The sequence below is a fragment of the Cryptotermes secundus genome, unplaced genomic scaffold (assembly GCF_002891405.2).
Source record: "Cryptotermes secundus unplaced genomic scaffold, Csec_1.0 scaffold423, whole genome shotgun sequence".
Classification (NCBI taxonomy): Eukaryota; Metazoa; Arthropoda; class Insecta; order Blattodea; family Kalotermitidae; genus Cryptotermes; species Cryptotermes secundus.
In genome coordinates this window covers 6966-34095 of record NW_019731985.1, presented here as the reverse complement: position 1 = coordinate 34095, position 27130 = coordinate 6966, and the positions used below count along the sequence as shown (strand labels likewise).

The following is a 27130-nucleotide window of genomic DNA, read 5'->3' as shown; positions in this document are numbered from 1 at the left end:
TTGAGTGTCAGTCACTGTATTTCTTCATGACTGGGAATCTTCTTTTGTGGGTGGAAGTGGTCTTGTCATCACATCCATGTCACACAGGAATTTATGGTCTTCAGTGTCTAGTAGGTTGAGTGGGACAAGTTCCCCTGGGATGGGCCACACTGTTTCTGAAATAGAACACTTGTAAATACGTAACACCACTTGTGACAAGTCCCTACTTGCTCCACTGGACTCTTTGCTTGGGGTCAATGGTTAGTGCACTTGCTTCGTAAATGGGAGATCATGGGTTCAACTTAGGCCCAAAGACCAGCTGTCATGACCAAGGTCATTGTGGTTGCCTCAAAGAAAATGCCAGGATAGTACGCCAGATAAAACCACGACCATTTTCACGTTCTTTACAATTCATTATTCACTAGACATTCTGTCATTCCGCACCACATGATCTGAGCTGCTGATGGCAACATTAAATTAACTATAATTGCATAAAATGAATACTCACCTGCTCAAGGAATTCCCCACAGACAGATGCTGGCCTTCTCTCTGCAGAATCTTAGGCAGGTGAGAAAATGTGTCGGACAGACTTGAATTAGAGCAGGTTTTCTGCTGCATACTCATATGTCACAACCCCCTGATGTGTGTGACAGCCGTGAACAAGCAGCACGTTATCACAACCTTTGTTTTCAAGTTTGGAGCTCCATCTCTGATTCAGCACTTGGTTGCTTACTGAACTTCCTTTTTAAGTAAGGTAAAGGTGAAGTTTCCCCTGTACTTAACTAATTAAGCACTACGCAATGAAGGTGAATGGGGGAGTGGATGTATAGACACGTTTTCTTGGCCTCGGCACTAGTTTGAGGTGAGTGGTCAGCTCCTCGTGAAGTTACAGAATCAAATGGTTGTTCACCATGTTCACAAAAGTCCTTTCACCATTTCATTATATCCAGAATCAGTTGAACTGAGTCAATATTTTCACATTTCCTCTCTACAGGATGGTCAGTTGTCTGTTGAAAACGTCTTTGAAGATACAGCATACCTTGAGTAGGCAACTTTACAGAAGAAAGGCCCTATGTATTCAACTGGATCCCCAGTATCGTGATTTTGGTCCCTAGAGTCTAGTTACTTTCTAGTGATGATGCGATGATCTGTATCGTTACCTGCTGATGATACATCCTTAAAGATATTTTATTGACTTACTGTCTTAATGAAGGGGCTTGGCAGATGCATGCTGAAACAGTGGAGTACTTACCCTGGTAAGATTCACTTGTGGATATAGTACAGTGCGCGTTCATGTACTTCCGCAGGTTGGGGAGAGACTTGCACTGTAGCACGAAGTTGAGGAGCACAGACTCAGGCAAACAAGTTGGCACTGTCTCTGATAAACGGTCAATCACAGTCTTCAGAGCCACCTGCACAGAATGTGGCCCAAAGTTTGAAGCAACAGTAATGAGGCAGGATTATATTTCTTGATGTAGCCAAGGGCAGACTGTGTTCAGCGAAATACACATTTTAAAAATCTAAATGCTACAAATCCCCTCCTACTTCCTGGCTCTGCAGTGCTCTGAGAACCCTGGCCTCCTTTACAGCAAATGCCAGTTCTTTTCTAGTATTTGCCTCTGTCACTTCATTTTCAACTCTCATAAATCATTCTCTTCACCTTGCATATCTGAAGTCTGGGCCCTCCCACTTTTCTTATACCTTTTAGTTTACATTAATACATTTTCTTAGCCAGCCATGTTTGATCCATTCTGATCACATGCTCCAAGCACTCCAACATTCTTTATTTACTACTCGTTAGTAGATTAAGCATTTTGCATAATCCCTCCAGTTCTTGGTTCTGATTCTCCAGACACCTTCCTCAAAATGCTGCTCTCCCATGTGTTTACATAACTTAACACTGTCATGTGTGAGAGTAACTATAGGTGGAGTTAGGTTTGGTGACTCGATTTATTGTACAATTTAACACACGACTCATGACCACACTTTACGGTTCAATGTTACACACACATACTAGTGTTTTCAGTCTGTTACAGCCTCCACAAGTCGTTACCTGGCAATGGCTTCCAACAGCAGATGTGTGTTTTGCTCTGGGTTCCTGAACTATCCAAGTGCTTCAGATATTAGCTTCTGACAGCAACAGCTCACAATGGCTGAACTGCAGTTCTCTGACTAACTTATTTTCCAACCAACTGTTCGCTTCCCTGCAGTGAACTAACTCTCAGGTTAGCAGCCATCTCACGCCAGCCTCCTACTCTTCTGATAGACTCCAACTCAACCAACGAAACTCTGGACCTGTCCTGCCTATAACACATCGACACGGACCGCGTAGAAAACACCACACCTCGTTGTTCAAGTTCAGTTATTGCTTGTTAGGAATCTGTTGCCTAGCAGCGGGCGTTGTTTACAGAGTCAGTACTTAGCAACGGGTTTACATGCTACAGTACTTTTGAGCCGTGGACCATAAATATTAAATTTGATTTTGATTCAAATTAGTATAGAAGTTGCTGCGCTGCCCTGAAGGAAGGATACATATTGGGAATAATTTCGTCACGGTGCGAAGTGTACTTATGACGTTCTTTCCTATTTTGTGGATCATATTAACACCTTAACGTAATGCAATAAAATTACAATTGTACTTATGTAATTCGTTGAAGAGTAAGAACGTAGTAAGTGCACTTGCCCTTGTGCTGCTTTATTGCGCACTTAATATCAAACCTGTACAGCAAGGTCGCTCACTGATCTTGGTACTTTTCCGGCATATGCTTGGAGGGGATGAATAAACACATGCGAAACCTCAGTATAGCCTGTGTCCCGGGCTAGATTCGAACTGAACACCTCCCGAATACGAGGATAGAGAGTTACCGCTACGCCAACCTGCTGTGTCTTAAGTGCACTTGTCCCCATATTCTGGGTGTTGGTCCTATATTGAGGGGAGTGTGTTAGCTCAGTCAGTATAGTGACTAGATGAACAGGGTGTGATTCTCGGCAAAGGAAAAGCGCCAAAACCGGGCCTGGGTTCCACGCAACCTCAGACCCAACTCTTCCTGGTGGTAAAGCGTCAGGGATGTGAAGCTGACTACTCGCCTTCATTTTATACCGAGATTAAGAGTTCGCGGAGCTATGCCTCCACTCCCCCATACGTGTTTGTGGCGTGGTTCTTAATCGAATTCAGGAATTACTATTTTGGGGTGAAATATCAGGATAATTGTACATTTGAATGAGCTGAGGACATGAGCCGTTGGGGGCTCTTGTGAACACGTTAATGAACCTTCCGGTTCCATAAACTGCTGGGGATTTCTTGAGTGGCTGGGCGACTAGTGGCTTCTTATGAAGGGCTCAAGTTCCATGGAGTTCGATTCCCCTGTTATATTAAAGTGGTCAAATCTTCTTGAACAACTTCGGTTGTGGCCTTTCTGATACGTTTGTATGTACTTGTAGTACAATACAATCTCAAATCCTCTCATCGCTGCCAGGCTTCTAATTTTTGACAGACTCAAAAACATAGCCATGAACATACAGACACGTCCATGATCTCTCTGCAAGCCATATTTCATATTTCGACCTCCAGTGGTTGAGTAATTGTGTCTGTCAATTATAAAGTTATATTTAGATTACTTGTAGACATGGGGGCTCGCGGTAGCATGGTTGGTTGAGGCACTATGCTACAAGCCGGAAGGTCGCGAGTTCAAGTCCCGATGAAGTCATTGGACTTTCTCAATTGACGTAATCCTTCATATGGCCCTAGGGTGTACTCAGCCTCTAACAGAAATGAGTACCAGGAATTAATTAAAAATATTTCCTGTGGAGTTAAGCGCGGCCGGCGCGTAAGGCCGACAACCTTACCCCCATCTTTGAGCCGATTAAGATAATGTGGGACCCTCAACGTTTCACAACCTTATGGGCCTTCACGGCCTGTTACAGGGATAGCTGGTAAAACAAGCTGTTGAGTATCCTTGAAGCCGATATTTATAATGACGTAATCACAATTAGAATAAAGTGAAAGAAAAAAGCTTGTCTTATTTTCATTTTGGTCAAGATTTACGATATAAAATAAGACAAGCAGCATTCTACGAGAGTGGTTGTCGTAACTGAGGTTCTCCGTGGTTTTCCTGAGTCTCTCTAGCAAAATGCCTCAAATTAAGCCACGATCACTTTTTTCCACGCCCTTTCCAATTCATCCTTCACAAATCGTCCCATCATTGTACGCTACATTGTCTGAGCTCCTGTCAGCATCATTTCAAGTTCATCTTTTAACGTGCAGAGTGGGGCCAAATTTGGGACACGTTTGAAACTAGGAAACATCCATTAATCACATCATTTCATTACCTACGTTACGTGACTACCATAACAGTTACCTTTATAATTTCGCAAATATAGGGCCTTTACGACTTTGTACTTTCAAAATGGCCACCTTCCACATTGGTGCCCGGGAGAAGAAAAGAAATGTACGCGAAAACTATGAAATGTATCCTGACTTCTGCACCATTGTGCTAAGAACGCATTACGTCACCGCAACAAAACTGGTTAATGCTGTTTAGGGAAAGAGTTGCTGTTTAATGTGAGAATCACACGGAACACACGGATACACACTGTGGGCAGAATGCAGATTTTTGGTGTGTCAAAGCAGGTGGTATATACAATTGTATTCAGTCAATGCTAACAATTGAACTATTTTTGAACTTTGAAACATTCTCCCGGACATGCGCAGATTCCGAAATACCCCACATTCTGCAACAGTGAGTTGTGCTTAGGCGCAGGAGAATAGTTAGTTGAGATTCATTCATTATTAGAGGGGGTGCGTTTCCCCATGCACTTAGACCAGTTATTGGTCCACTGTGCGTCCCCCTTTAATTTCTACTGTCGCCATACCCTTCCAGTACTGGTGCTCTCTATCAGCCCCATTCTGCCAGCGAGGTCGGCCCTCTTCTGGCAGTGGTACCCGATTGGAAACTACTTGGGCGGGAAACTTTGCCTAATTTTGCTCAGAGGTCTCCTAGAGACATGAGGATCTTTTACGTGCCGTAAATCTACGACACGGGACCCACAGCTTAAAGTTCCTTCCGGAGGACTTGTTCCCTGAATATTTCCGCCCTTAAAATTTCCACGACCTCCGCCGGGTTTGAACCCGCGTACCTTGAGTCATGAGGTGGGAACGTTACCCCTAGACTACGGAGGCCGCCTAGTTGAGGTTACTGACCCCTGTTCGCTGGCTCAAGAACTTGGACAGTTGGTGCAGCTTGGTGATGCAGGTTCTGACGTGCCGCCATGTTGTTTCTGCTTCGCACGCAGGATCAATGTCCTGAAGGAGCGTTGGGGGTCTAGTAGTACGCGCGGCCCATTGTTTGTAAAATCTCTGCAAATAAGGTAAACCCGAACAGAAAACTAGCTAGAACAAGAATAAGACAGTATCCAGATGCATTCTGGGCTATTATATGTATTCTTCGTTGGTTTCAGTAATTTATTGCAGACACAAATCTATTGTCTGTTTCTAGGAATTCGTATTTGAAGTGGGAACAGGTTCTATTTCCTGTGGGATGAAGTGAGGAAAACCGAACAGTAACAGAACATGTATTGGTGACAGATCCCCTCACTGTTAACTATATTTATATTCTCTCTCGAGACATTTCTATTGTCGATCAACAATTGAAATACAACACTCCATAGAACCAGATGTGGTTCATGAGTTTGCGGCGAAGAATATAATGTATTCAACTTATCATTATGCAGTTTTCTCCATTCTCCTATCGTTGCCTCTCTCCTAAGTCCAAATATTCCCCTTAGCGCCCCCTTTCCAGAAAAAAAAGGGCAAAGCTATAGCGTTGGTGCTGTTCCCTATTCTGGATCGCCACTTTTTCTTTTCCACATTCCCGGACAGTTGTTAGACTAATAATAATATACACAACTGTGTGATTTAGCCTATTCTGTATGGGTGTGAAACTTGGTCTCTGACATTAAGGGAGGAACACAGACTGATGGTGTTTGAGATCAGGGTGCTGAGGAGAATATTTGGATCGAAGAGGGATGAAGTAACAGCAGGCTAGAGAAAACTGCATAATGAGGAGCTTCATAACTTGTCCTCTTCTCCAAGTATTATTAGAATGATCAAATCAAGGAGGATGAGGTGGGCAGGGCATGTAGCACGAATGGGGAAGAAGAATGCATATAGGATATTGATTGGAAAGCCGGAAGGAAAGAGACCACTGGGAAGACCAAGGCTTAGGTCGGTTAACAATATTAAAACGGATCTTAGAGAAATCGGATGGGATTGTATGGATTGGACTGATCTGGCTCAGGATATGGACCAGTGGAGGGCACTTGTGAACACGGTGATGAAACTTGGGGTTCCACAAAATGCTGGGAAATTCTTGAGTGGCTGCAGAATTGCGACCTCCTCAAGAAGGGCTCAGCTCCATGAGTAAGTAAGTAAGTAAGTAAGTAATAATAATTCCCCCATAATAATGAAAGTGACAGATCAGGAAAACAGAAAAGAGTCAGTTAACGGAAGACAAAATACTGTGAACTAAATGACAGCAAGCATTTCGCAAATTTTGTCTGCTCTTAACTGCATTATGAATGACATTTTTGAATCTGTTGCTTATTCCAACTTTGCCGAATTTTTAAAGAATTGCTTGGTTGTTCTTACGGTTTTGTCCTGCGTTCCTGATTCAGTTGTCTCGCAGAAATGTGCCACCTACCTGACGTACGTTATGACAGGCGATCAGCAATTTCATGGTGCCAAGTCGGGCTTCGCCCCCGTCTACCAGGGCGTATATCCTGTGCAGGTGCCGTAGAATCATTTCTTCGGATCCCTGGAATTGTCAAAAATTAACAGTGTTCTTAGCGGTCACTATGTGGACGGTCCAGTGATGGACATCTTTTCCGGCTCTGACTGAGCTATTGCTGCATTCATGGGTTTAAAGTCCACTCTGGTGAACTGGTTATTTGCGCCACTCTCAACTGGCTGATTCCACAGAGGGCAGTCCCTGAGGGGCCGTTAGTGGCCCAGACAGTGGTCATTAGCTCTTTAAAGCCCAGTGGTTATTATATTTACCACCTGTTTTAAGACACTAAAACTCTGTACTCCGCCCACAGAGCGTGTTTGTGTGTTCCGTGTGGATCTCACAATAAACAGCGACTGTTTCCCTAAACAGCATTAACCGGTTGGGCTTCGTAACGGAGACCTAATGCGTTTTCTGTGAGATTAAAAAAAATAAAGTAAAAGTGAAGGTATCCCTGTAACAGGCCGTGGAGGCCCATAGCTATGAGTGGTTATGAGACATCGAGGCTCCATATTTTCTAGGCAATCGGCTCACCGATGGCGGTGAGGTTGTCAGACTTACGCACCGGCCGCCCTTTTCTCCATAGGAAGATTCCTGGTACTGATTTCTGTTAGAGGCTAAGTCGACCCCAGGGTCATAATGCGACTAGAAGGATTAGATCAATTGAAAAAATCCAATAACCTCATCTAGAATCGAACCCGTGACATTACGGATTATAGCATAATGCCTCAAGGGACTGAAATTTTGTATATTATTTAGAATTAATTCCGTCTTAAAATGGTTAATTTCCCCGCTTTTATGGAACCAGAAAATTCGTTAGCTTATTCACAAAAGCCAGTCACTGGCCTCATCCCGTGCCAAATGAATCCAGTCTGCACAACTCCACTCTGTCTCTTTGAGATCCATGTTAATATTATCCTACCAAATAGTATATTTCTTTCAGGTTTCCCGACGATAACGTTATGCGGGCTCATCGCCTCTCTTTCATGCCCCTCTCATCTCTACCCCCTTGATTTGATGACCGTAATAATATTCGGGCCGGTCACCGTAGCCGAGCGGTCTAAGGCATGCACTGTCTTCGCTCGCTCGGAAGCCGGGATCGTGGGTTCGAATCCCACTCAGGGCATGGATGTTTATGTGCGTTTCTCTGTGTTTGTCTACAGGTAGAGACCTTGGGACGAGCTCATCACTCGCCCAGGGAGTCCTACCATATGTGTAAGATCTAGAAAAACCGAAGTGAACGGAGTTCATGGAGGTAGGTCTAGGCCCACTGGGGCTGTAGTGCCAGGGGAAAAAAAAAAAATAATATTCGGACGAGGCGTACAAGTTTTGAAGCAGTTTTCTCCAACTCCCTGTCACTTCCTTCCCCTTTCGTCCAACGTATTCTCAGCGCCCTGTTCTCCAACACTTTCGCTGTATGTTCTTTACCTTACTGTGAGATTCCAAGTTTCACGCCCATACAGAACAAGTAGAATTTTAAGAATAGTTTGTTTTTTTGTTTTTTTCTTTTTTGGTATTTTAATCTACTTGGGTCTCAATGCATACTCGTATAACTCAACACAGAAGTTCGCAAGTTTCGAAAACTCTACTGCAATTTGGATTCATAAGACGTATATTCCAGACTGGATTTTTGAAATTTTGTTTTCGTGTTTGATTTCGTCTTCCGTTGTTACTGACGCAAGTCTTGTAACAGAACATTCATAGTTGGGTTCCTGCCCCATTACTATTCACGTGTTTGTACAGTGATTAAGGGGCACATGTCGCCTAGAACAGGCACTTCCTTGCGAAATGGCTAACGCAGAATAATTCTGCTAAAGTATCTCTAATTACTCACCTCATACGTGCCCGATGCCCGGTACGTCACGAAGCACAATAAACAAGTTTACCTTGACGTTATCACCTTCATTTGCATTTTGGTTCGCACTGGGTAAAATTTACATACTCTATTATATTTCTATATTGAGTTAATATGAATTTCCATTGTTTTTATAAGAAATTAACTGAAATAAGAACTAATTTAGTGCTTAAAGTATTTAAGTAGATACCATTGTATTTCTTCAACAACAGAAAGAACAAGAAGTTTTTGGAAGAATTAATCGCATGACATGCTCTGTAAAGCCTGTACTGACAGAGGAACTGTGTGCAGTGAAAAAGGAAGAATTTTCAGTAACACGCTACATGTGCGAAATATACACTTGACGAAAGGCCAAGCGTATTCATGAGACAAACCCATCTTCTAGTAAGAGAGCATGTTACATAAGGACTATTACCGTGAGAGTTTAGTCGGAAAAAGTATTTGATCGTGGGCCTCAAGGGGCCTGGCGTCAAGAAGAACTAATTGGCGGTAAATTGCCAGTTTTAAAGTAACTCTGACTCTGGCTGTAGTCAATAACCCGTGTGGAGGCGGGGGCAAATACCTCCACCGTGACCCTGCGATTCGTAGGAGGCGACAGAAAGGGAAGTCTCCAATCTGAGAGAGTAAAATATGGTCTCAAGTCCCACTGGACTTGGACCCGAGAATGACAGCGCTGGCGAGGACCATCAACGATCGTAAACAACAGACCCGTCCTCTCGTCAGAGAGAGCGCCCGACATCAACACCTGCAACTGTCTGAGAGTAATAAAAATCTGGTTATAAGCCCCAGATGGGTGCTTTATTCCAAGACAGACTGGCCGACTGACCGTCGGTCGTAACATAAGACTTAGACGTAGAGTCAGCTGCAGTCAGTTGTCAGAAGTTAAGCTGAGTAAAGAGACGTGAAGTGGCTGGTTGATGGGAGAATTTAATTGTCAGTTCATCTGAAAGTCAGCCTGTGAAAGAAAAGTAGGAGGTTTGGTGTGAAATGGCCACCAGCCTGGGACCCAGTTGAGTTTTCAGTTAACAAAATTTCTGCACGGGCGGCTGTGAAGATGGGACCTGAGAGGGACGCTGAAGAATCTCAACTGTGTTAAATCCGTTACCAGGAAACGGCTAATGGAGATTGTAATAGACTGAGGACACTAGTCTGTGTGTGTGTGTGTCAGTGAACTGTAAAGTGTAGTTCCGAGTGGTGTATACATGTGGTCTGTAAATCCATTCACAAATCCATACCCCGTCTAGTAGTTACAATACGTGACAGTATTTTTAGTTATTATAATCAGTGAGAACATCATCAACAACATACGGTAACTCAGATCTGTTTTTACTGTTATGGGGTCCTCCACATTGTGGTCGTCCCGGGGCCCCTGCTACAGCCGACTACTCACCTCCAAGATATGTACGAAGAACTCGTCGTAGCACAGCAGGAATCCTGTGAGGATTTCGTCAGGGTCCTCAGAGTTCATGTCCCTGATGATTTCTTCGTACAGCTGCTTCACTGTCGGATCATCACGGAAACTGTGCTCCCCCACGTAAGTGATGCGGTGGAGATAAGTCACCTGGTTCATACAAACCATTTCTTCATTTCTCGCAAGCAAAGCAGGAAATTCAGTTGTCGTGTATAATCTCGAATTGTAGAATGTGGTTACAGCAAGAAAGAAACAAGTTAGGAAATATATGCGTATCGTTACAAGATGGCTCCCCTGTTTCATGTAAGACATTAAAGATAACGTACGTTCAATCGCCTCGAATTCCGCAGCAATTACGGAAGTTGGTTACTGGATATAAAGTCTGTGCTTCATTTCTATCTGCAGATTTTGTTCGAAATATTTTTTTTGCGCCGATAAATTTTTTGGCGAATTACGCTCTTAATTGACTAAAAACTCAGTCGGGTAAAGACCCGTTATTAGTGTTCCATTTTAATCAAAATTGGAATATGTCGACAGATACAAACCCTCGATGTAAAGTTTAGTTAAAATTATTTAGCCGTTCTGGAATTGTTGCGTGCGGTGTGTCACACTGTCATGGCGAGGCTGACAGACGCGATTTTGTAACTTTGTTTCCTAAAGCGCGTAAAAAAGAGTGGGCCAGAAAAACAAATAAATTTAAAATTATCTGGAAGGTCTGTATCATGGCCTATGTTATGGTATATAAGAGCATTTGCTTTGGGGGGACTGAGGAAACTATGATAAAGTCTCGGGAAACCTTGGAAATACAATGGAATCCTATTCACTACACCGTGACGCTTCATACTTTATTTAACGTCATATTTTCAACCGCATAGGTTATGTAGGTAGTGGCTAATGATAAGATAACTGAGAAATATGCAGAAGGCAGTGGTCAAGGCCCATTTTAAAGTAATGTGTGAGAAACTATAAGGCTAGAAATGCCCCGACCGATATTCTCACCCCGGAAGGTTCAAAATATAAAACAGGAATATGTGGGTAGTTACTATAGGATTCTGACGATGGTGTATAACACACTGATATATTGGGTTTTTGGACTTCATCCATCGTCCTGGTTTTTAAGATAACTAATAAAAACACGACGTTTCGAAAACTGGATCTGTTTCCGTCCTCAGGTGAAGGGAAACACCTATTCTGTTGGGTCCGTTAGAAAGAGCTAGCCTCAATCACTGGACCCAACAGAATAGGTGTTTTCCTTCACCTGAGGACGGAAACAGATCAAGTTCCCGAAACGTCGTGTTTTTATTAGTTATCTTAAAAACCAGGACGATGGATGAAGTCCAAAAACCCAATATATCAGGAATATGTGGATCATGAAGGGTTCTGATCATGGTGTATAACACTCAGGATTACTGGGTTTTTGGACTTTGTCCATCACCCGGTATCCTAAAGAACACGAAAATTGTCCAGTGCTTCAGGTTAGCTCCTTCCATCGGAACCAACAGAGAGGACATCTCAGGAGGGAAATAGGTCCAGTTTCCGAAACGTTGTGAACAACGGACGATGGGCAAAGTTCGGACACCCAACAATCCCAAGTGATAAAGCATTGGTGGTGGCCACAACATCGGACTCTTCGTTGGTCTGTCGGTTACAAAAAGGGAACTTCGGCTGCTTGCCTTTCATGAAAAAGTTAAATGTAAAAGTAAAGGTATCCCTCAGGCCGTGGAGGCTCATAGGGTTGGGAGATGTTGAGGTTCCCATATTTTCTAGACCAGTGTTCCGAAAACTTTTTCTACTCGCGGCACACCATGAAGTATCCATGACTCAACACGGCACACCAAAATGTTATTCCCCCGCAAAACGCATGATATCAGACAATTAATATAAATACGTAACGTGATTAACTTATTACTATAATGTTATTATAGTGTTATTTTATTATCATTAAACAGAAATCGACTCGTACATTTATTAACAATTAATTAACTTTAATTCCCTGTAGAGTGTAGACAATACACTTCTATTACTATTAAAGTAAATACAGTAATTCTACTCATACCTTCAATGTGACACTTGCGCCTGCGTAGCTGTACACAGGCGACTGATCCGTGGTGGAATCGTTGACAACGCAATTTCTCATTTCTTCATCGATATATTTGAGCCGCTCCCTCTTTGATGTCTTAATTTCTCTTAACGTCGAGAAGCCCAGTTCACACAAATATGTAGTTGAAAATGGCAATAACACATTAACTGCCATCTCGGAGATAGCCGGGTATCCACTCCTTATTGCCAACAAAACGTATCCAAAGGCACTTCGAGAAGTTTTAGTTTCAATGTTCTGTCTGCTTTTAAATCTGCAATTTCCTCTTGTATATTAATCGGAAGATATTCTGAATTCGCAACGAATGGATCACGAACCCAGTCGAAATCTTGTACACTCTCTCCAAAATACTTATTGAATTTCTGCTGCAGCATTTCTAAATGTTCTTTAATTGTGTTCATCACCACTTTATTGCCGTCAGCAAGTGGCAATACAGCCGGGAACATCTCCAACGACCCATCCGTAATTCTCTATATCCACAAATTCAGCTTATTTATAAATCCTTGTATCTTATTCATATTAGTTAGAATATTTTCTTTCCTAACTTGCATCTTTCTGTTCAGCTCATTCAAGTATACGAAAATATCGGAAAGATATGCCAACTTACATACCCATTCATCATCTGCAAATAAATCCGCGTACTCATGCCCCTCAACAGTCAAAAATGCACGTACCTCCTAATTAAGTTCAAATATTTACGACTTCTGTATGTAGTAGGAGTGTAGTGTGTTCTGATTCCATTTCCTGACACAAAACGGGAAAAAACGCCGCGAATTTAGGGGCCGCGATTTGATGAGGTTCACGACTTTTACTACTTCGTCCAGCACAACTTTCAGAGAAGATGGCAAAGACTTAGCAACAATAGCTTCGCGGTGAATGAGGCAATGATCGCATCGTATGTTAGGATTTACTTTGCGTGCTTTAGCAACAAATCCTTTAACACGGCCTGTCATAGAAGCGGCTCCGTCTGTACAATCACTAACGCAATCCTTCCATTTTAATTCATTATGTAACACATATTCATTAGTGACATGAAATACTTTTTCACCGGTGGCTCGCTCGGGAAGTTCTTTGCAAAAATCGAAATTTGTTGCAATTATATCTCCATCGATGTATCGAATGTAAGCAAGAAGTTGTGCGTGGCCGCTAATGTCGGTGGACTCGTCGATGTGAAGCGAGAACTTCTGACTGCCCTTGATTTTCTCCTTCATAATTGCTTCAGTGTCACGGGACATGTCAATAAAATACAGGGAAACCCTTGCTAATCCCTCCAGTTTTAGGGAAAAACACATACACAGAACACGCGGCAAGTATATCAAAGAAGCCGCGTAGATGCGAGAAAAATAAAAATAAATCAATAATGAAAACTATGATATAACAACAACTGTGAGTAGATAATTTACGTTTAGTTTCTTAGAATACAACATTACTGTACATAAAAAATCACGGTATGTAATAAAAATAGACAAGCATCATCTTATTTAATCAGTACAGTGGTTGAGAATAAAATACAAGCATATGAAACACGGTAACTGGGATAAAATAAAACGAATAAAATTCGACAATTAATTTCTTACAATAGGTAAAAGTTCGCGTCACACCTTTCACCTTGTGACGGCACACCAGTGTGCCGCGGCACACCGGTTGCGGAACACTGTTCTAGACAATCGGCTCATAGATGGCAACAAGGTTGTCAGCCCTACGCGCCGGCCGCCCTTTACCCCTAAGAATATTCCAAGAATATTCCTGGTACTCATTTCTGTTAGAGGCTGAGTCGACCCCAGGGCCATAGTGCGGCTGGTAGGATTAGGTCAATTGAAAAAAATCCAATGACCTCATCGGGACTTGAACCCGCGACCTTCCGGCTTGTAGCATAGTGCCTCAACTAACTACGCTACCGCGTGCCCGGAAAATGGTAACTATCACACGAAAGGGAAAGCAATAGTGCCGTGTTTTGCTGGCGGCTGTTCTTGTACGGACTCGGAGATCTGGTGGCTCTGGTACTGCCGTAGCATATGGACTTGAATCTGCCAGCCCTAGCATGCTGACATGTCAGTACCCCTCAGTACCCGACAAGCCATTGCAGTCTTGGAGGCCACGCCTCGGGATGGCTTACAGAACACTTGTATCTAAGTTCAGAAGTAGCGAATAGTGCAAACATCTTACCCTCTGTCCCTTTCGGAGCCTCTCTTTCACCACATCGTAAAGCGATGTCTGTTTCTGAGTCATTTCCGAGCCACGTCTGTTATGAGACCACCAAGAGTTGAGGAGCGAACACCATACGCGTGTTGCGTTACTTCCAAGTTGTCATGGAAACCAGCATGGCCTCTCGTAACAACGAAATCGATGTTCGTGTCGGAAAGAGGAAAATGAATACGGCCGGGATATCTCAGTCGGTATAGCAACGGGCTACGTGTTGGACGGCCGGGGTTCGATTCCGGCAGAGACAAGATATTTTTCAGTGTTCAAACCGGCTCTGAGGCCCACCCAGCCTCCCATCCAATGGGTAGCAAGGAGTTTTTAGCCGGGTTAAAAGCGGCTGGGGCGTGAACTGACCACCTCCATTTTGAGCTGAGGTGTGCAGTCTGGCCACAGGCAGATTCGCTGAACAGAACGAACCAATGCTTTATTCATGATCCCTTTCCTTTCCTTTCCTTTCCTTTCCTTCCCTCGCTCGCACAGGTGAGCGGACCGGCGCGGTGAGGCTAGGTGGGGGAAGTACCGGCTCCGATATGACAAGTGTGCGGGCCAAGCCTGGCGCAGTGTGTAGCTAGCCGCGGCGGTAAGTGTGTGGCCTTCAGGTAGGTGTGTGCCTACACGTAAGGATAATGTTAAAATAGTTCTCGAGCAATTTGTAGACTGGCCCAGCACCGGGTCTAATTGCGAGCTGTTGTGAGGGTGTAACGCCGTGCAATTCGGAGAGTTCGACGTTTCGGAAGGACATCGCTTCCAACTTCAGGGTTAAATGGTAAGCCAAGTAATATATAAGTTCTGGCTGCTTGCTTGGCTTAACCTTCGACCCCGAAGATGGAGGCAGCCTGCTTCTGCTGTTATTCCGAAACGTCGGGCTGTCTCCGAGCTACACGGAAGAACGTACTCTTCACAGATTAATACATGTCCAATTTCGAAGAATGATTTCGCAGGATGCTTTTGCTCTAACATCAGTAAACCTCGAAACTGTACGTCTGAGCACACAAGGGTCCAGCTCACGGAAATTCTCGGACTTTTGCAACTTCATTCAGTAGGGTTGACAATTTACCCATTGTTTTATAATTGCCAGCGTTTTATAAAATTTATGCAGTGCGTTGTTTGGATTTGAACCATAGTGTCTGACTACTATTGAAGACCCTATTTTTAAGAGGGATCTCTGCATATTTTAATGTTGCTATTATTTTGAGCAAAATATCTGATGCACTGCTTTAAATGTGCAGTAACGTCTTGTCCCTACCATCCTCGGCTTCTCACTTCAGAGACCCAGGTTCAAACCCAGGTTATGTCATGTGGGATTCGTGGCACTGGGCCAGGTTTTTCTCTTGGTACTTCTGTTTGTCCTGCCAATTATCATTCCACCGGTGCTTCACACTTATGTATCTTGAGGGGCTTGTACAAGGGGCCCAACTAAGGCCGCAGCACAACAGAACTCTGGCTCGCCCCTCTCCTATGATATAGAAAAGAGAGATGCTTGTAAAGTTTTGGTACGGAAAGGAAATAGTGAGAGTATCTAAACGGAGACAAAAATTAAGAACCTGAAGAATTGAAGACAAGGCTGAGTAATGAGAATGCTTGTTATAATCCCGAAGAATGGCGTCTTATGGGATGAGACGCTTCTGCCCAGAAGATGGAAGCAGCAGGTTCAACCGAAACCAAAATTATACGGCTAACAAGAAAACTTACTGAGAAAAATATTCGTGTTACATTTCCTCCACCACTTTTGTTCGACACGTTTTTCGCTCCAATAATTTTTTTTTTTTTTTGAGTTTTGGTTGACGGGAGGGCAGAAGGTATCGAGGTTTTCATGTGTAGTGTCCGTCATATTTTGTACCTATTTTAATCGATATTTGCACTCCATAACACGTTTTATCAAAGTTTCCATACCAAATTTCATGAAAATCCATTCAGCCGTTCTCCGATTGTTACAACTTTTCGTTGCGAACAGTCCGAAAATGTTGTTCAGCTTTCAGGACTTCTGCATTGTAAACTTGATGGCTGTCACGTCGGTAGCTGAAAGCAAAACAACATTTCAATATCATAATGACCAGTTTAGCTTCTTCCCGCTTATCAAAGACGCCCTTCTACATAGGATACTTTGTACTCGCCAGAAATTTATCTGAAGATCACGTAACGATGTAATGGAAACATTAACTGGAGATGGTGAGCGTTGGATCTTCAGCAGGGACATCCTCGGATTCCTCATACACTAACTGATTAACCATTTTGATGGAGGATATGTCTTTAGAAGCTGCTATTCATGCATGTGGCCAAGGAATTATCTTCTTGTAGAATTCAAGTCCTCGTTTCTTTGTCCCTTTCTCCTGTTTGCGGTATCTGTGGGAAGAACCGCGTATATGGAGGGGACTTGTCGCTTTAATATGAGACGCTCGTAACAGAGTGTATACATAGGAAATGGTACAGTCTCCTAGACTCTTACGTTTATGAGGTGTGAAATTGATTAGTGTTATGTGAGTTTCATCTCTTCAGGACCTTTTAGCACTGCCTCAGTGTAAACTGCCGCAGCCCAGCTGCTGATAAGTTCAGTCACCCAGTCCCTTTTATCTGCGTCGAAAGTCAGTAGTTCGTGCCAATACCAGAAATCATAAATATCATACATATAATTAATTCACTTAATGGTGGGTGGAGTCCAACTGGGTCCACTCGGCACGGTGGCCACTGATTGGCCTATTGTACCTGCCCCGGGTGATTATGATGATGGAGAATTAGGTGGAATGAAGATTGGCAGGGGAAACCGAAGTACTCGGAGAAACCCCGCCCCAGCGCCACTTTGTCCACCACAAATTCCAGTTGACCAGGCCCGGGGTCGAACCCGGGCCGTCGCGGTGGGAACCAGCATAGCTTGAGCTATGTCGCGGCCCATCATACATACAAGACAAGGAGTTCTGGGTAGAATTAATCGTCTACTTTCCTTGATAAGACACGGACCGCACAGGAAGCGACGCGTCCAATGATTATTCTATTCTTGCATGTATTCTTTGACGCGGGAAGTTGTTTACTGAGCCGTTGCGTAACAATGAAAAGAGGGATACACCTATAGACATACAGACTGATGGGAGGGATTTATGAAGTGTGTCGTGATATACATACCAAACTTCATAAAATTGGTTCAACCATTCAAAATGTTGAGATCACAGACAGCAAGGTGATATCATAAGCCTACTTTCATCTTTCAAATTAAGGAAAGTGGGCTAAAAAGAGCGGGATTATCTCAGTCGGTATAGTGACTGGGCTACGGAATGGACGGCTGAGGAATCATAATTCGATTCCCGGCAGACGTATAAAACTATTCATTTATCCCCAGTGTCCATTCCTGCTCTGAAGCCAGTCCTACCTCTTATCGAATGGGTACGGGGGGGGGTCATACTCTGGGGTTAAAGAAGCTGGGCACTGAAGCTGACCCATTCATCTGCGGCTAGAGCTGAGGTTAATTGCGTGGATCTACACCTCCACACCCTCATACGCCTTCATGTAGGTGTGCTAAACTAATTAAATACTGGGACAGTTTAACATTTACCTTTACACTATTTCTGTACGTCTTACAGGTTTCAAGATAACTAAAATATAACGAAATTGCTAGAGTTGTTAAAAATCTCTGTGCGTCTGCGCAGTGTTTCATACTGCAGACTCTAAAACGCGTAGTGTTCATAGCCTAAGCAGCTACAGGCTCTCGCAGCGGTGCTTATACAGTTCTGTCTTCTGGGCTCTAACGTCATGTAGTCCGTTGAAAATCAAACGACGTTTCGGAGGAGAAGCTGTACAGCAGGTTCTGCTTTCTAACTGTCTCGCGCTGGTTTCTTGCTTCGCTTATTCTTGGACCCTTAGGATGGAGGAAACATGTTCCTCCGAAACGTCTGCTATCTTTAAAACGAACTACACGGCGATAGAAGTCTTCAACTGCAGATTCTCGTCTGCAACAAATGAACGTCAAAAACAACGAAAGACAGGAAAACCTTCAAGGTACATAGGTGAAGTTTTGGGTCCGAGGTTTTCACGAACTGAACCCCTTTCCAACCCAGACGATTCAGTTCCCTGTCACTTTCGCGCATATCGTCCTGGTGCACAACAGCTTGCAAGCTTCTGCGTGACTTTCCGTCTTCAGAAGGTTCAGAAGTAACGTAAACTGCAGAGAGACTGGTTCGACCGGACCTTCTAGTCAGTGGCATGCAGTTCAGTGCCCTTCTTTGGGTTGAGGCACTATGCTACAAGTAGAAAGGTCGCGGGTTCGATTTGCGATGAGATCATTTGATTTCTTCAATTGACCTAATCTTTCCAGCCGCACTATGGCCCTGGGGTCGACTCAGCCTCTAACAGAAATGAGTACCAGGAATCTTTCTGTGGGTAAAGGCCGGCCGTCGCGTAAGGCTGACAATCTCACCGCCATCTGTGAGCCGATTGTCTAGAAAATGTGGGAGCCTCGACGTCTGACAACCCTATGGGCTTTCACGGTCTGTTACAAGGTTATCTTTACCTTCCTTCATCCCCAAGAGAACCTAGCTGCGGGTTAACTTCAGAAAGACGCCAAAAGCTGTCCGACAGCTGACATCTTTTTCTTCTTCTGATTTTTATATTAGGTCCTCTGGCCTGTTCCCACCAGAAATAATATGGAACTGTGGATCTTATAGACAGTTGATAGGGCTCCTTGGACGGGCGATCAGCCCTGTCGCAAGGCCGCTAGCTAAACACAAAACAACATTTCGTGCCTAGACTCTGAAGCCACTATGAAGGCCGCGTCTTCATTTTCAAAAGCTATGTAATTTTTGTACCATTGACTACTGAGATCACGAACTAACCCATGGAGCGGGATCATTACATCTGGGGGGGGGCAGGATCGCTTTCAGTGTCAAGACTGTCTTGTGTAGAATAAGGCGATGGGTGAAGGAATTGAGAATATTCTGAATAAGTAGCATTCCTGGCATAATCGAGGTACTATCCCAGCATTCGCCTCGAGAGTCTGAAGAGGACCACGAAAATCTAAGTCAAGATGTGCCGGCCAAGGTTCGAACCGATCATTTCTCGAATAAGTCTATAAAACATTACCACTATACCACCCTTCATTATGTCTCTATGGAGAAGCTGACTGTGGCTCAGACCAGAAATGTGCGACTTTTATGGGGCCTGACGGTTCATAGCCTTGCTCACACTAACCGACCACTCGCCCCCGTCCTGGCCCAGATGAATCCAATCCGGTTTCTTTGAAATTCACCTTGCTGTTGCTGTCCCATATACGCCCAAGAATTCAAGTTCTCCCAGTCTTCAGACGAAATTTTGTGTGTTTCTGAGTTCTCCCACCTGCACCACAACAGTAAGGGTACGAACATGGTGTGTCTGGAATGGGACAAGAATCGTGAAAATTGAGGTATGCAAATTCTAGAAAAATGCGTTTGGAAAGTGAGAATTTCATGTTGCAAAGAACGTCTTCCAACCCTCAACTCTAACCCTTTAAATCACAGTGGTTACTATATGTACTACCTGCTTTAACACTCTAAAACTCTGAATTTTGCCCACACACAGTTCTTTTACTTCGCTCGTATGATTTTCATAATAAACAGCGATTGAAGAGTTCTATCTGGGATATAACCCCGTGTAGTCAATTGAAAATCAACCGACGTTTCGGAGAAAAATGTCTCCTCCATCTTAAAGGCCGAAGAATAAACCAAGAAAGATACCAGCGTGAAATCAGGCATCAAGCAATAATATTCTATTCTTCAACCCTGAAAATGGCGACATGTTTTTTTCCGAAACGTCGGTTGACTTTGAACGGACTACACGGCGTTATGTCCCAGAAGATACGATTCTCTAGAACCACCGCTATGAACTTCAAGCCCTGCATAAACAGCTATTGTTCGCCTCAACACTATTAACCAATTTGTCCCTATAACCGGGACGCAGTGTGTTTTCTGTGAGGTAGAACTAAATTCATGAATAACATTTAGATGCATTTCAGGCATTTGAAAGGAAGTGGCCACGGAATTTTCTCGTTTTTTTCACGTATACGAACACGAATAAGTACAGCACATTGTCACGATTTAAGGGTGTGACCATAGACGGCGTTTGGATTGGTGAATGGATTTATTGACAACTTGTACACACGACTCGGAACTATGAGAAATTACAGCGCTATCACTAATCTCCACGCCCTACTAATCACCGCAGAACCCGCTAAGCCTTTTACATCTTGCTGTGTCATCAGCCGTTCTCTGGCAACAGTTTTAACAGTGGAGATTCTTCAGCTTCCCACACTCAGGTTTCATGTTCACAGCTGCCCGTGCAGAACTCTTATCAACTGTCAACTCAACTATAGCGCCATCTGTTCTCAGCCTTCCTTGCAAAGCTCGACTCAGCTGCCAACCCACAACTAATTGGATTGCCGCTATTGTCTTCTTTATAACTACTTTGCACGGACGGAATATAAAACACTCCGTTTCCATTGTAACTATTGTTGTGTGGGTCTCGTTGCCGTGGGAAGGTGTTTACCGAGTCGTTGCTCAGGAACGATCGTTTGTTTATTCGCCTATTGCATAGCAGCGGCTGTACTCGTCCGTTTCGAGGTCTTTGCCTAGCAACGAGTCTATAAATCACTACATCATATCTTTCTACCCTGTTGATGGAAGCAGCATATTCCTCAGAAACGCTCTCACTTGTCTACCAGACTGCACGGTCTCAAAATCCAGAAGGTTATAATCTTAACGCAGTCAGTTATGCCTCAGTATTATCATTTAGTATTCACTTTGCGGTCCGCATTTCTGTGATTCATTTACTGGGAGTGGGGAGGGTAAATTTCGTCAGCCACATCTCCCACTAAGCACCCCACTGTGGGCGAGTGGATGTCCTTTCTCTGACCACATGCTTTCTCTCAAAACTACTACTGGTGACCTGAACATAAACAGATTTCGTTTTGTAACAGCAGAGAAACTGGTGAATGTGTGTTAACATCTGTAATTTCACGTGCAAAACAAATGTGACATTTCATATTTACAAGATGTAGGAAACAGTTACCCAAGCGGCGGTCCGTATCGTCTCTAAAGAAGCCCCTTCACGCCAGCGCCTCTCACAAGATACGGTTGGTTTGACCGATGATGAAAGGGAATTTCTTTCCACAATCAAAAATCCGAAAGTTATTTGCTCTCGAACTGCAGGTAGCCAGCTAGCCTACATCTGCCGTGTAGGGGAGGCGAAATGGTAAAACATTTCCAACTCACTCGCTTCCACTGTACTGTGAAGCCATTTCACACACGACTTAAACCCGGAGTATAAGCATTCTCAAACATTGCAAAATTGCAGTCTAACTTTCTTACATTCTCCTTACAAAAAAGATCTTAATACAAGTGCAATTAGTAACAGAAAGTCACACGACTGACTGAAAGTAGAACATTTGCATTCGAACCTAATTGTGAGTTTAATAATAATTATCTAGCTGAATTTACATAACAGCTATAGATCTCATAACATTAAGTTCGAAACTGCGAAAACAGTTGACTTCATATCCATTGTTACGCTCACAGCATAACAATAGTCGATTTGACAATCGAGATGATTTCAATTTAGATAGGCAGTCTGCATCTTTGGAAATAAGACGAAAGCAGTTTGTCTGAATGCCACTGTCCTACATGCGCAGTAAACACGAAAATCACAAATAATTAATAATAAAAATATTAATTTTCCGCGCGAAGCCATGGTATTCTGCAGTTGCTGAAAATTAAATCTTTGGCCCCGTAGCAATAGCTTCAGTGCTGTAAAATTATATCTAATTATAGATATGGAAGACAACTTATTTGCTTCTAGCAACCAGACAAGCCGGGTTTTGTAGCTGGAAGCGTTGCTTGAGGTTACCAAGTTTCTAACCCGTGAATCTGAAGCACTTTCTCTGTAAGAAGTCTGGAACCACAATAAGGTGAGAGAGATGATGAGGTTCTTACAGTGGTCAGTTTCAAAATTACTGTCTTCTGGGACATGACGCTATGTATTATGATAGATTTACCGCCATCTTCAGGGTAAAAGTGACTTCCGCTTTGAAGGGTCAGGCACGGGTGCATCCGAAATGTTGGTGCTTATTTACCGGAATTCACTGCGTCACATCCGAGGAGACCGTGTCTAATCACAAGGAGCTAATTGCGTCCTTCATCAGTCGATTTCAACACCCGACATTGAAGGATCTGCGCAAAACGACACCGAAAAGACTGGTTTAGCGTAAACGGTTTACGCTGTTATTCGGGAGATATTCGGTTCGAATGTCGGCCGAGGCACCAGATATCCTGACCAAGATTTTTTGTGATTTTACTCAGTCTGTCCATGCAAATTCCCAATTAGCACATCGATTAGATTACTATTGCCTCCTTCCAAATCCTGTCCAAATCTTCGTTCATCTGTCACGCTTCTGTCTGGCGCTGCGTGTTCTCGGTACTGACGCAGGGTCCGTAGGGAAACACACGAGAGGTTGAGAGGGAGAATGTTATTTCGATACGAATCTCTCTTATATGGGCCACATTTCGCTCAAGGCACACACCTAACTCGCCATATCTGTCGAGCTGAAAAGACATAAAATTCGTTTTCATTAAGAACTGAAATAGTTGCACGCTAAGAAAACAATGCACTGTACAGTACCTGTACTTTTGATTTTATTTATTCGGAAGTAATGTTAATTGTAGTATGTGTGCCTATAGATGGGGTTTGGATTCGTGAATAGTCTTATTGACCACTTGTAGGTCATAACTACAAATAACTATATCACTATCGCTATTTCCACACTTTGAAGATCACTAGAGCACAGATTCTAGTGTTCTCGGTCTGATACTGGACGTTTCCTGGTAACGGCTCCAAGAATAGCTATTCCTCTGCTTCCAAGCACAAGTCATGTCTTCACGGACTCCCGTACAGAACTGACTTTCAAATGAGTAAGCTGAGTCTGAGTCTTATGTTACGACCGACGGTCAGTTGACCAGTCTGTCTTGAAATAAAGCACCCACCTGAGGCTTGCGACCAGATTTTAATGGCTGTCGGACAGTTGTGGGTGTGTTGATGTGAAGCTCTCTCTCTGACGGGAGGACGGGTGTGTTGTTTACAATTTATACTGGTCCTCGCCAGCACATTCGTTTTCGGGTCCGAGTCCCGTTGGACTTAATGACCATATTTTACTGTAACAGATTTGAGACTTCCCTTTTCGTCGCAGGGCTACGGTGGAGGTAAGCTCTAAACGTGTCACATCGATAACCCCTAGGCACTGACCGGATAGAAAACACCGTTCTTCCACTGTTGAAAGTTAACTGTTGCTGCAGAGACGTGTTTACCGCGCTGTTGCATAGCAACGGCCGCGGCGTGGACCACAGAAATCCCAACAGTCCTTCTGTTGTTTCATGTTGATTCTTTATCTTGGGAACCTGTTTGCTTGCGATCTCTACCCAGCGACTGGTCTACATGCCACAATAATCCGAATCCTCACTAAATGTTAACATTCAAATGGACGAGGTATCCGAAAGTTATTTGGAGATTGGGTAAGCCCCTTTCTCCTTCTCAGCGCCACTAAACAACCAATAAGGGCTGGACCAACACCGGCTAATAAGTGTTACCACCTTGGATATGGGTCGAATGCATGTCAACACGTGTGAGGTATGCGACAGGTTGCTCAGCGAACTTCCTTACTCCGATGTCGACACGTGTGAGGTATGCGACAGGTTGCTCAGCGAACTTCCTTACTCCGATGTCAATACACATGAGGTATGCGACAGGTTTTTTTTTTTTTTCACGCGGTTAGTCGCTGGTTTCCCACCGCGGTGGCCCGGGTTCAATCCCGGGTCTGGTCAAGTGGGATTTGTGGTGGACAAAGTGGCGCTGGGGCAGGTTTTCTCTGAGTACTTCGGTTTCCCCTGCCAATCTTCATTCCACTAATTGCTCCACAATCACCCTCACCTATCTTCTGGGGCTGGTACGATAGGCCAGAAGTGGCCGCAGTACAAGGGGGTCAAGTGGCTGGGGCGTGAAGCTGCCTACTCGCCTCAATCTAGTGTCGAGGTCAAGAATACTGGAGCTATACCCCTATTCCCCATTATGACTTCATGGCATAGGGCTTAAGTAATTAAGGGCAAGGAAAGTTTTACCTTTTTATTAAGACGAGCGGTAGGGTTCCTTGGATGAGGGGTCAGAGTACAGCGAGACCTCTGCTCGCAGTGCAACTGTTTTCTTTTTGGTGCCGGAGTGCAGTCGCAGCCTAACACTTAAGACTTTCAAGAACCTGTTTTAGAAGCATGATCTCTAGCTAGAAGCGGTTCACATTCTTGTGAAGCAAAACGCGGACACGTTTCGCCAGACTGGAAGTGAAATACAGCGCAAGAAACAGTAAACAGAGGGGGGGGGGACGTGACGTGAATACATTTCTTGCTTGGCCAACAATGTACAGGGTGTTCATACAAGAGTTAATTGTTACTGAGCGATTTTCGTTGTTTGTTACGGAATACAAATTATTATTGCTATGATTGCAGAAGTCCTTCGTTTGACTCTGACTTGGTCCAGTTTGGCTTTATCCATCTTCCGCCCTTTATGCTACAATAATTACCCATCCCGTCACTATTACTTGAATTCAAGTTGGAGCACAAGTGATGTAGTCTCGTTTTGTGGTTTTCCTCAGTCCATCCAGACAAATGCAGAGGTGATGGTTTGGATAGATCAGGACGCGACCGCTTCCTTCCATATTCTTTCCACAGGATCTTTTAAGCTCCGCAGCGTCCAGACCGACGCTGGGTTCAACGTAACTTCCCGTCCAGTGGGTACCGTGGCCAATGCGATCGGTACGAAACATCTTCATGCAGTAGCGACGTTAAGAATGCATGGAGCTATGACTTCAGTCTACACACGTCTTTATAGAGCGCGTTGTTGCTGCAGTGTAGTCGATTATTGAACACACTCCTTGGAAAAGCTGTCACGAGCGCTTTCTGTACGCAATATGTTTCGACGAATTTGCTGACTTGGTGTTTGTAGTTCAACAGATTCTGCCGGATTTCTTCTCCTTCGCTGTCACAGGAAAAGGAGACGTTTCGACGAACTGAGCACACGTCACTTGAAAACTCAATATTAGTTAATGTCTGGTTTATGGATTCCTTGACCATTTCGCTATTGAGGACTCATATACTCGTATTTGCGTCTGTGTACGGCTTGTGTGTGTCTCACTTTACGACATAGCACCCTTCCTGATGACGTCAATAGATGCCGCCATATTTTCTCTAGTTTGATAAGTTTGTGTGCAGATAGCGCTAGGATTTCTCAAGTACATTCGGTATAGCAACTAGGCTCCGGCCTGGACAACCTAGGAATCGGAGTTCGATGCCAGGTAAGGGGAAAGTGTTTATTCTCTTCTCCACGACATCCACACCGCACTAGGGCCCATCCGGCTTCATTTCCAACGTACCACAGTACGCTAGGACACATATTTCTCGAGCGATGAGTAAAAAATATTTTTGGGGATTTCAAAATGTTTGGGGGTTCCCAGAAGTTTGTAGGGATATTTGAAATATAAATTTTTGGAGTTTCGAATGTCTAAGACCTCTCCAGGTACGTTTTCTAGCTTCACGGTATGTTCACCTGAAACAGGTGCAGCTGTAAAAGTGTACATTTATCGTATAGCCGAACGACGCTATCGTAGCTGAGACTTTACATCGTCGAATCCTAGGGTGATTAATGAATAATTAATTGGCGAGGATGTGGTACATTTCCGGAGCGGAAATGTACCGGGTACCAGAGTGTGACGCAGGGACTTAATGGGCTGAAGGCATGGGACGGTATGGAAGGGGCTCTCACTGCAGAGACTGTTAAGATAACTATCTTCTGAGGTGTGATTACTTGTATCCAATTGGGTCGTTACCAAAGTTTCGGAGGAAATGTTGCCTCCTTCTTCAGAGAAGAAGAGTAGTCTGAGGGTCGAAAAAGTGGAGCGGATATAAGGAGAGGGAAGAAGAGACTGGGGCCCTCAGCTCAGAACCCCTTCTCCTCCTGCTTCTCTGAAGTCCCACAAGAATAATATTCAAGAAAATGTAAGTTCCTCGAAATGAGAAGAGGGAAAATTGAAATGCCAGACAGGCCGTGGATGTCTTTTTCATTACTACAAATCGCCACCGGGTTAAGAATGTCGGAGCTGTATTTCCACTTCCCCATACGCCCTCATGACGTGGTTGTTAATAAAAATATGAGACCAGTTTCATTTTTACCGGTATTCGAGTGTAGATACTGAGGAAAACTAAGTTCAATGCGATTTCAATCCGTTACTTCCTTCTGCAGGAATAAGTTTTTGGTGCAGTATGTTTCTTGAGCATTTGATGCATATTCAAGTGTCACAGTTGTTCCCTAATGTTATGGAAACCAAAGGCTCATCACCGTATTGACAAAAGTATACCATCTGTCCTTGACCTGAAGCCCATGCTTGTAGTTCACATCTCCAAGGCGTACTTTACGGCTCTCCGTTGCGGATGACTCTTAGCTCCTTCTTCCTCAGACGTTCATCAGTCATCCTACAATTCGACGCCATATTAACCTTTGCCGTTGTTGTTATGCAGCAAGAGATAGTTGTCAACAGGAACAAATAATGTAGAAATTATGTGATAACACTTAATTGAAATTAAGTTGCTTGTAACCACAGTGACATTTATGTTCATTTGTTTTAGATACAAACCCGTTGTTGCTAATCCAGTCACATTATACATATTGTCACGTATTGGGCATATAACGCGACAGATAACTTCACGCCGTATTTTATATAGCGAATTTTATTTCACATTCGCACTTACAATCAC

General features: G+C 43.7%; 2 protein-coding genes across 2 annotated transcripts in view; one reads left to right on the top strand and one right to left on the bottom strand.

Annotated features, from left to right (window-relative positions):
- Window position 1: 1 nt before the first annotated feature.
- LOC111867422 (testis-expressed protein 47) lies at window positions 2-14483 on the bottom strand. The gene is made up of 6 exons (XM_023857274.2): window positions 14292-14483; window positions 10007-10177; window positions 6678-6791; window positions 5180-5335; window positions 1232-1391; window positions 2-155 (listed from the first exon to the last, which is right to left on the bottom strand). Exons 1-6 carry the CDS (start codon window positions 14352-14354, stop codon window positions 25-27), a joined length of 795 nt encoding a protein of 264 aa, XP_023713042.1. The 5' UTR covers window positions 14355-14483; the 3' UTR covers window positions 2-24.
- Window positions 14484-14826: 343 nt separating this feature from the next.
- LOC111867441 (putative fatty acyl-CoA reductase CG5065) overlaps window positions 14827-27130 on the top strand; it is a 19049-nt gene continuing 6745 nt past the window's right edge. Inside the window, exon 1 of the mRNA XM_023857319.2 lies at window positions 14827-14926. The gene's annotated coding sequence lies outside the window, so the exon portion shown is untranslated. The remainder of the gene's footprint in view (window positions 14927-27130) is intronic.

Bases quoted from the DNA above. Each gene is read 5' to 3' on its own strand.
- LOC111867422 (XM_023857274.2), bottom strand. From the start codon at position 14,354: ATGACTCAGAAACAGACATCGCTTTACGATGTGGTGAAAGAGAGGCTC. The intron at 10,178-14,291 runs GTAAGATGTTTG...TGTATGAACCAG, and splicing joins GGCTCCGAAAGGGACAGAGG to GTGACTTATCTCCACCGCAT. The intron at 1,392-5,179 runs GTCAGTAACCTC...CATTCTGTGCAG, and splicing joins TCTTGAGCCAGCGAACAGGG to GTGGCTCTGAAGACTGTGAT.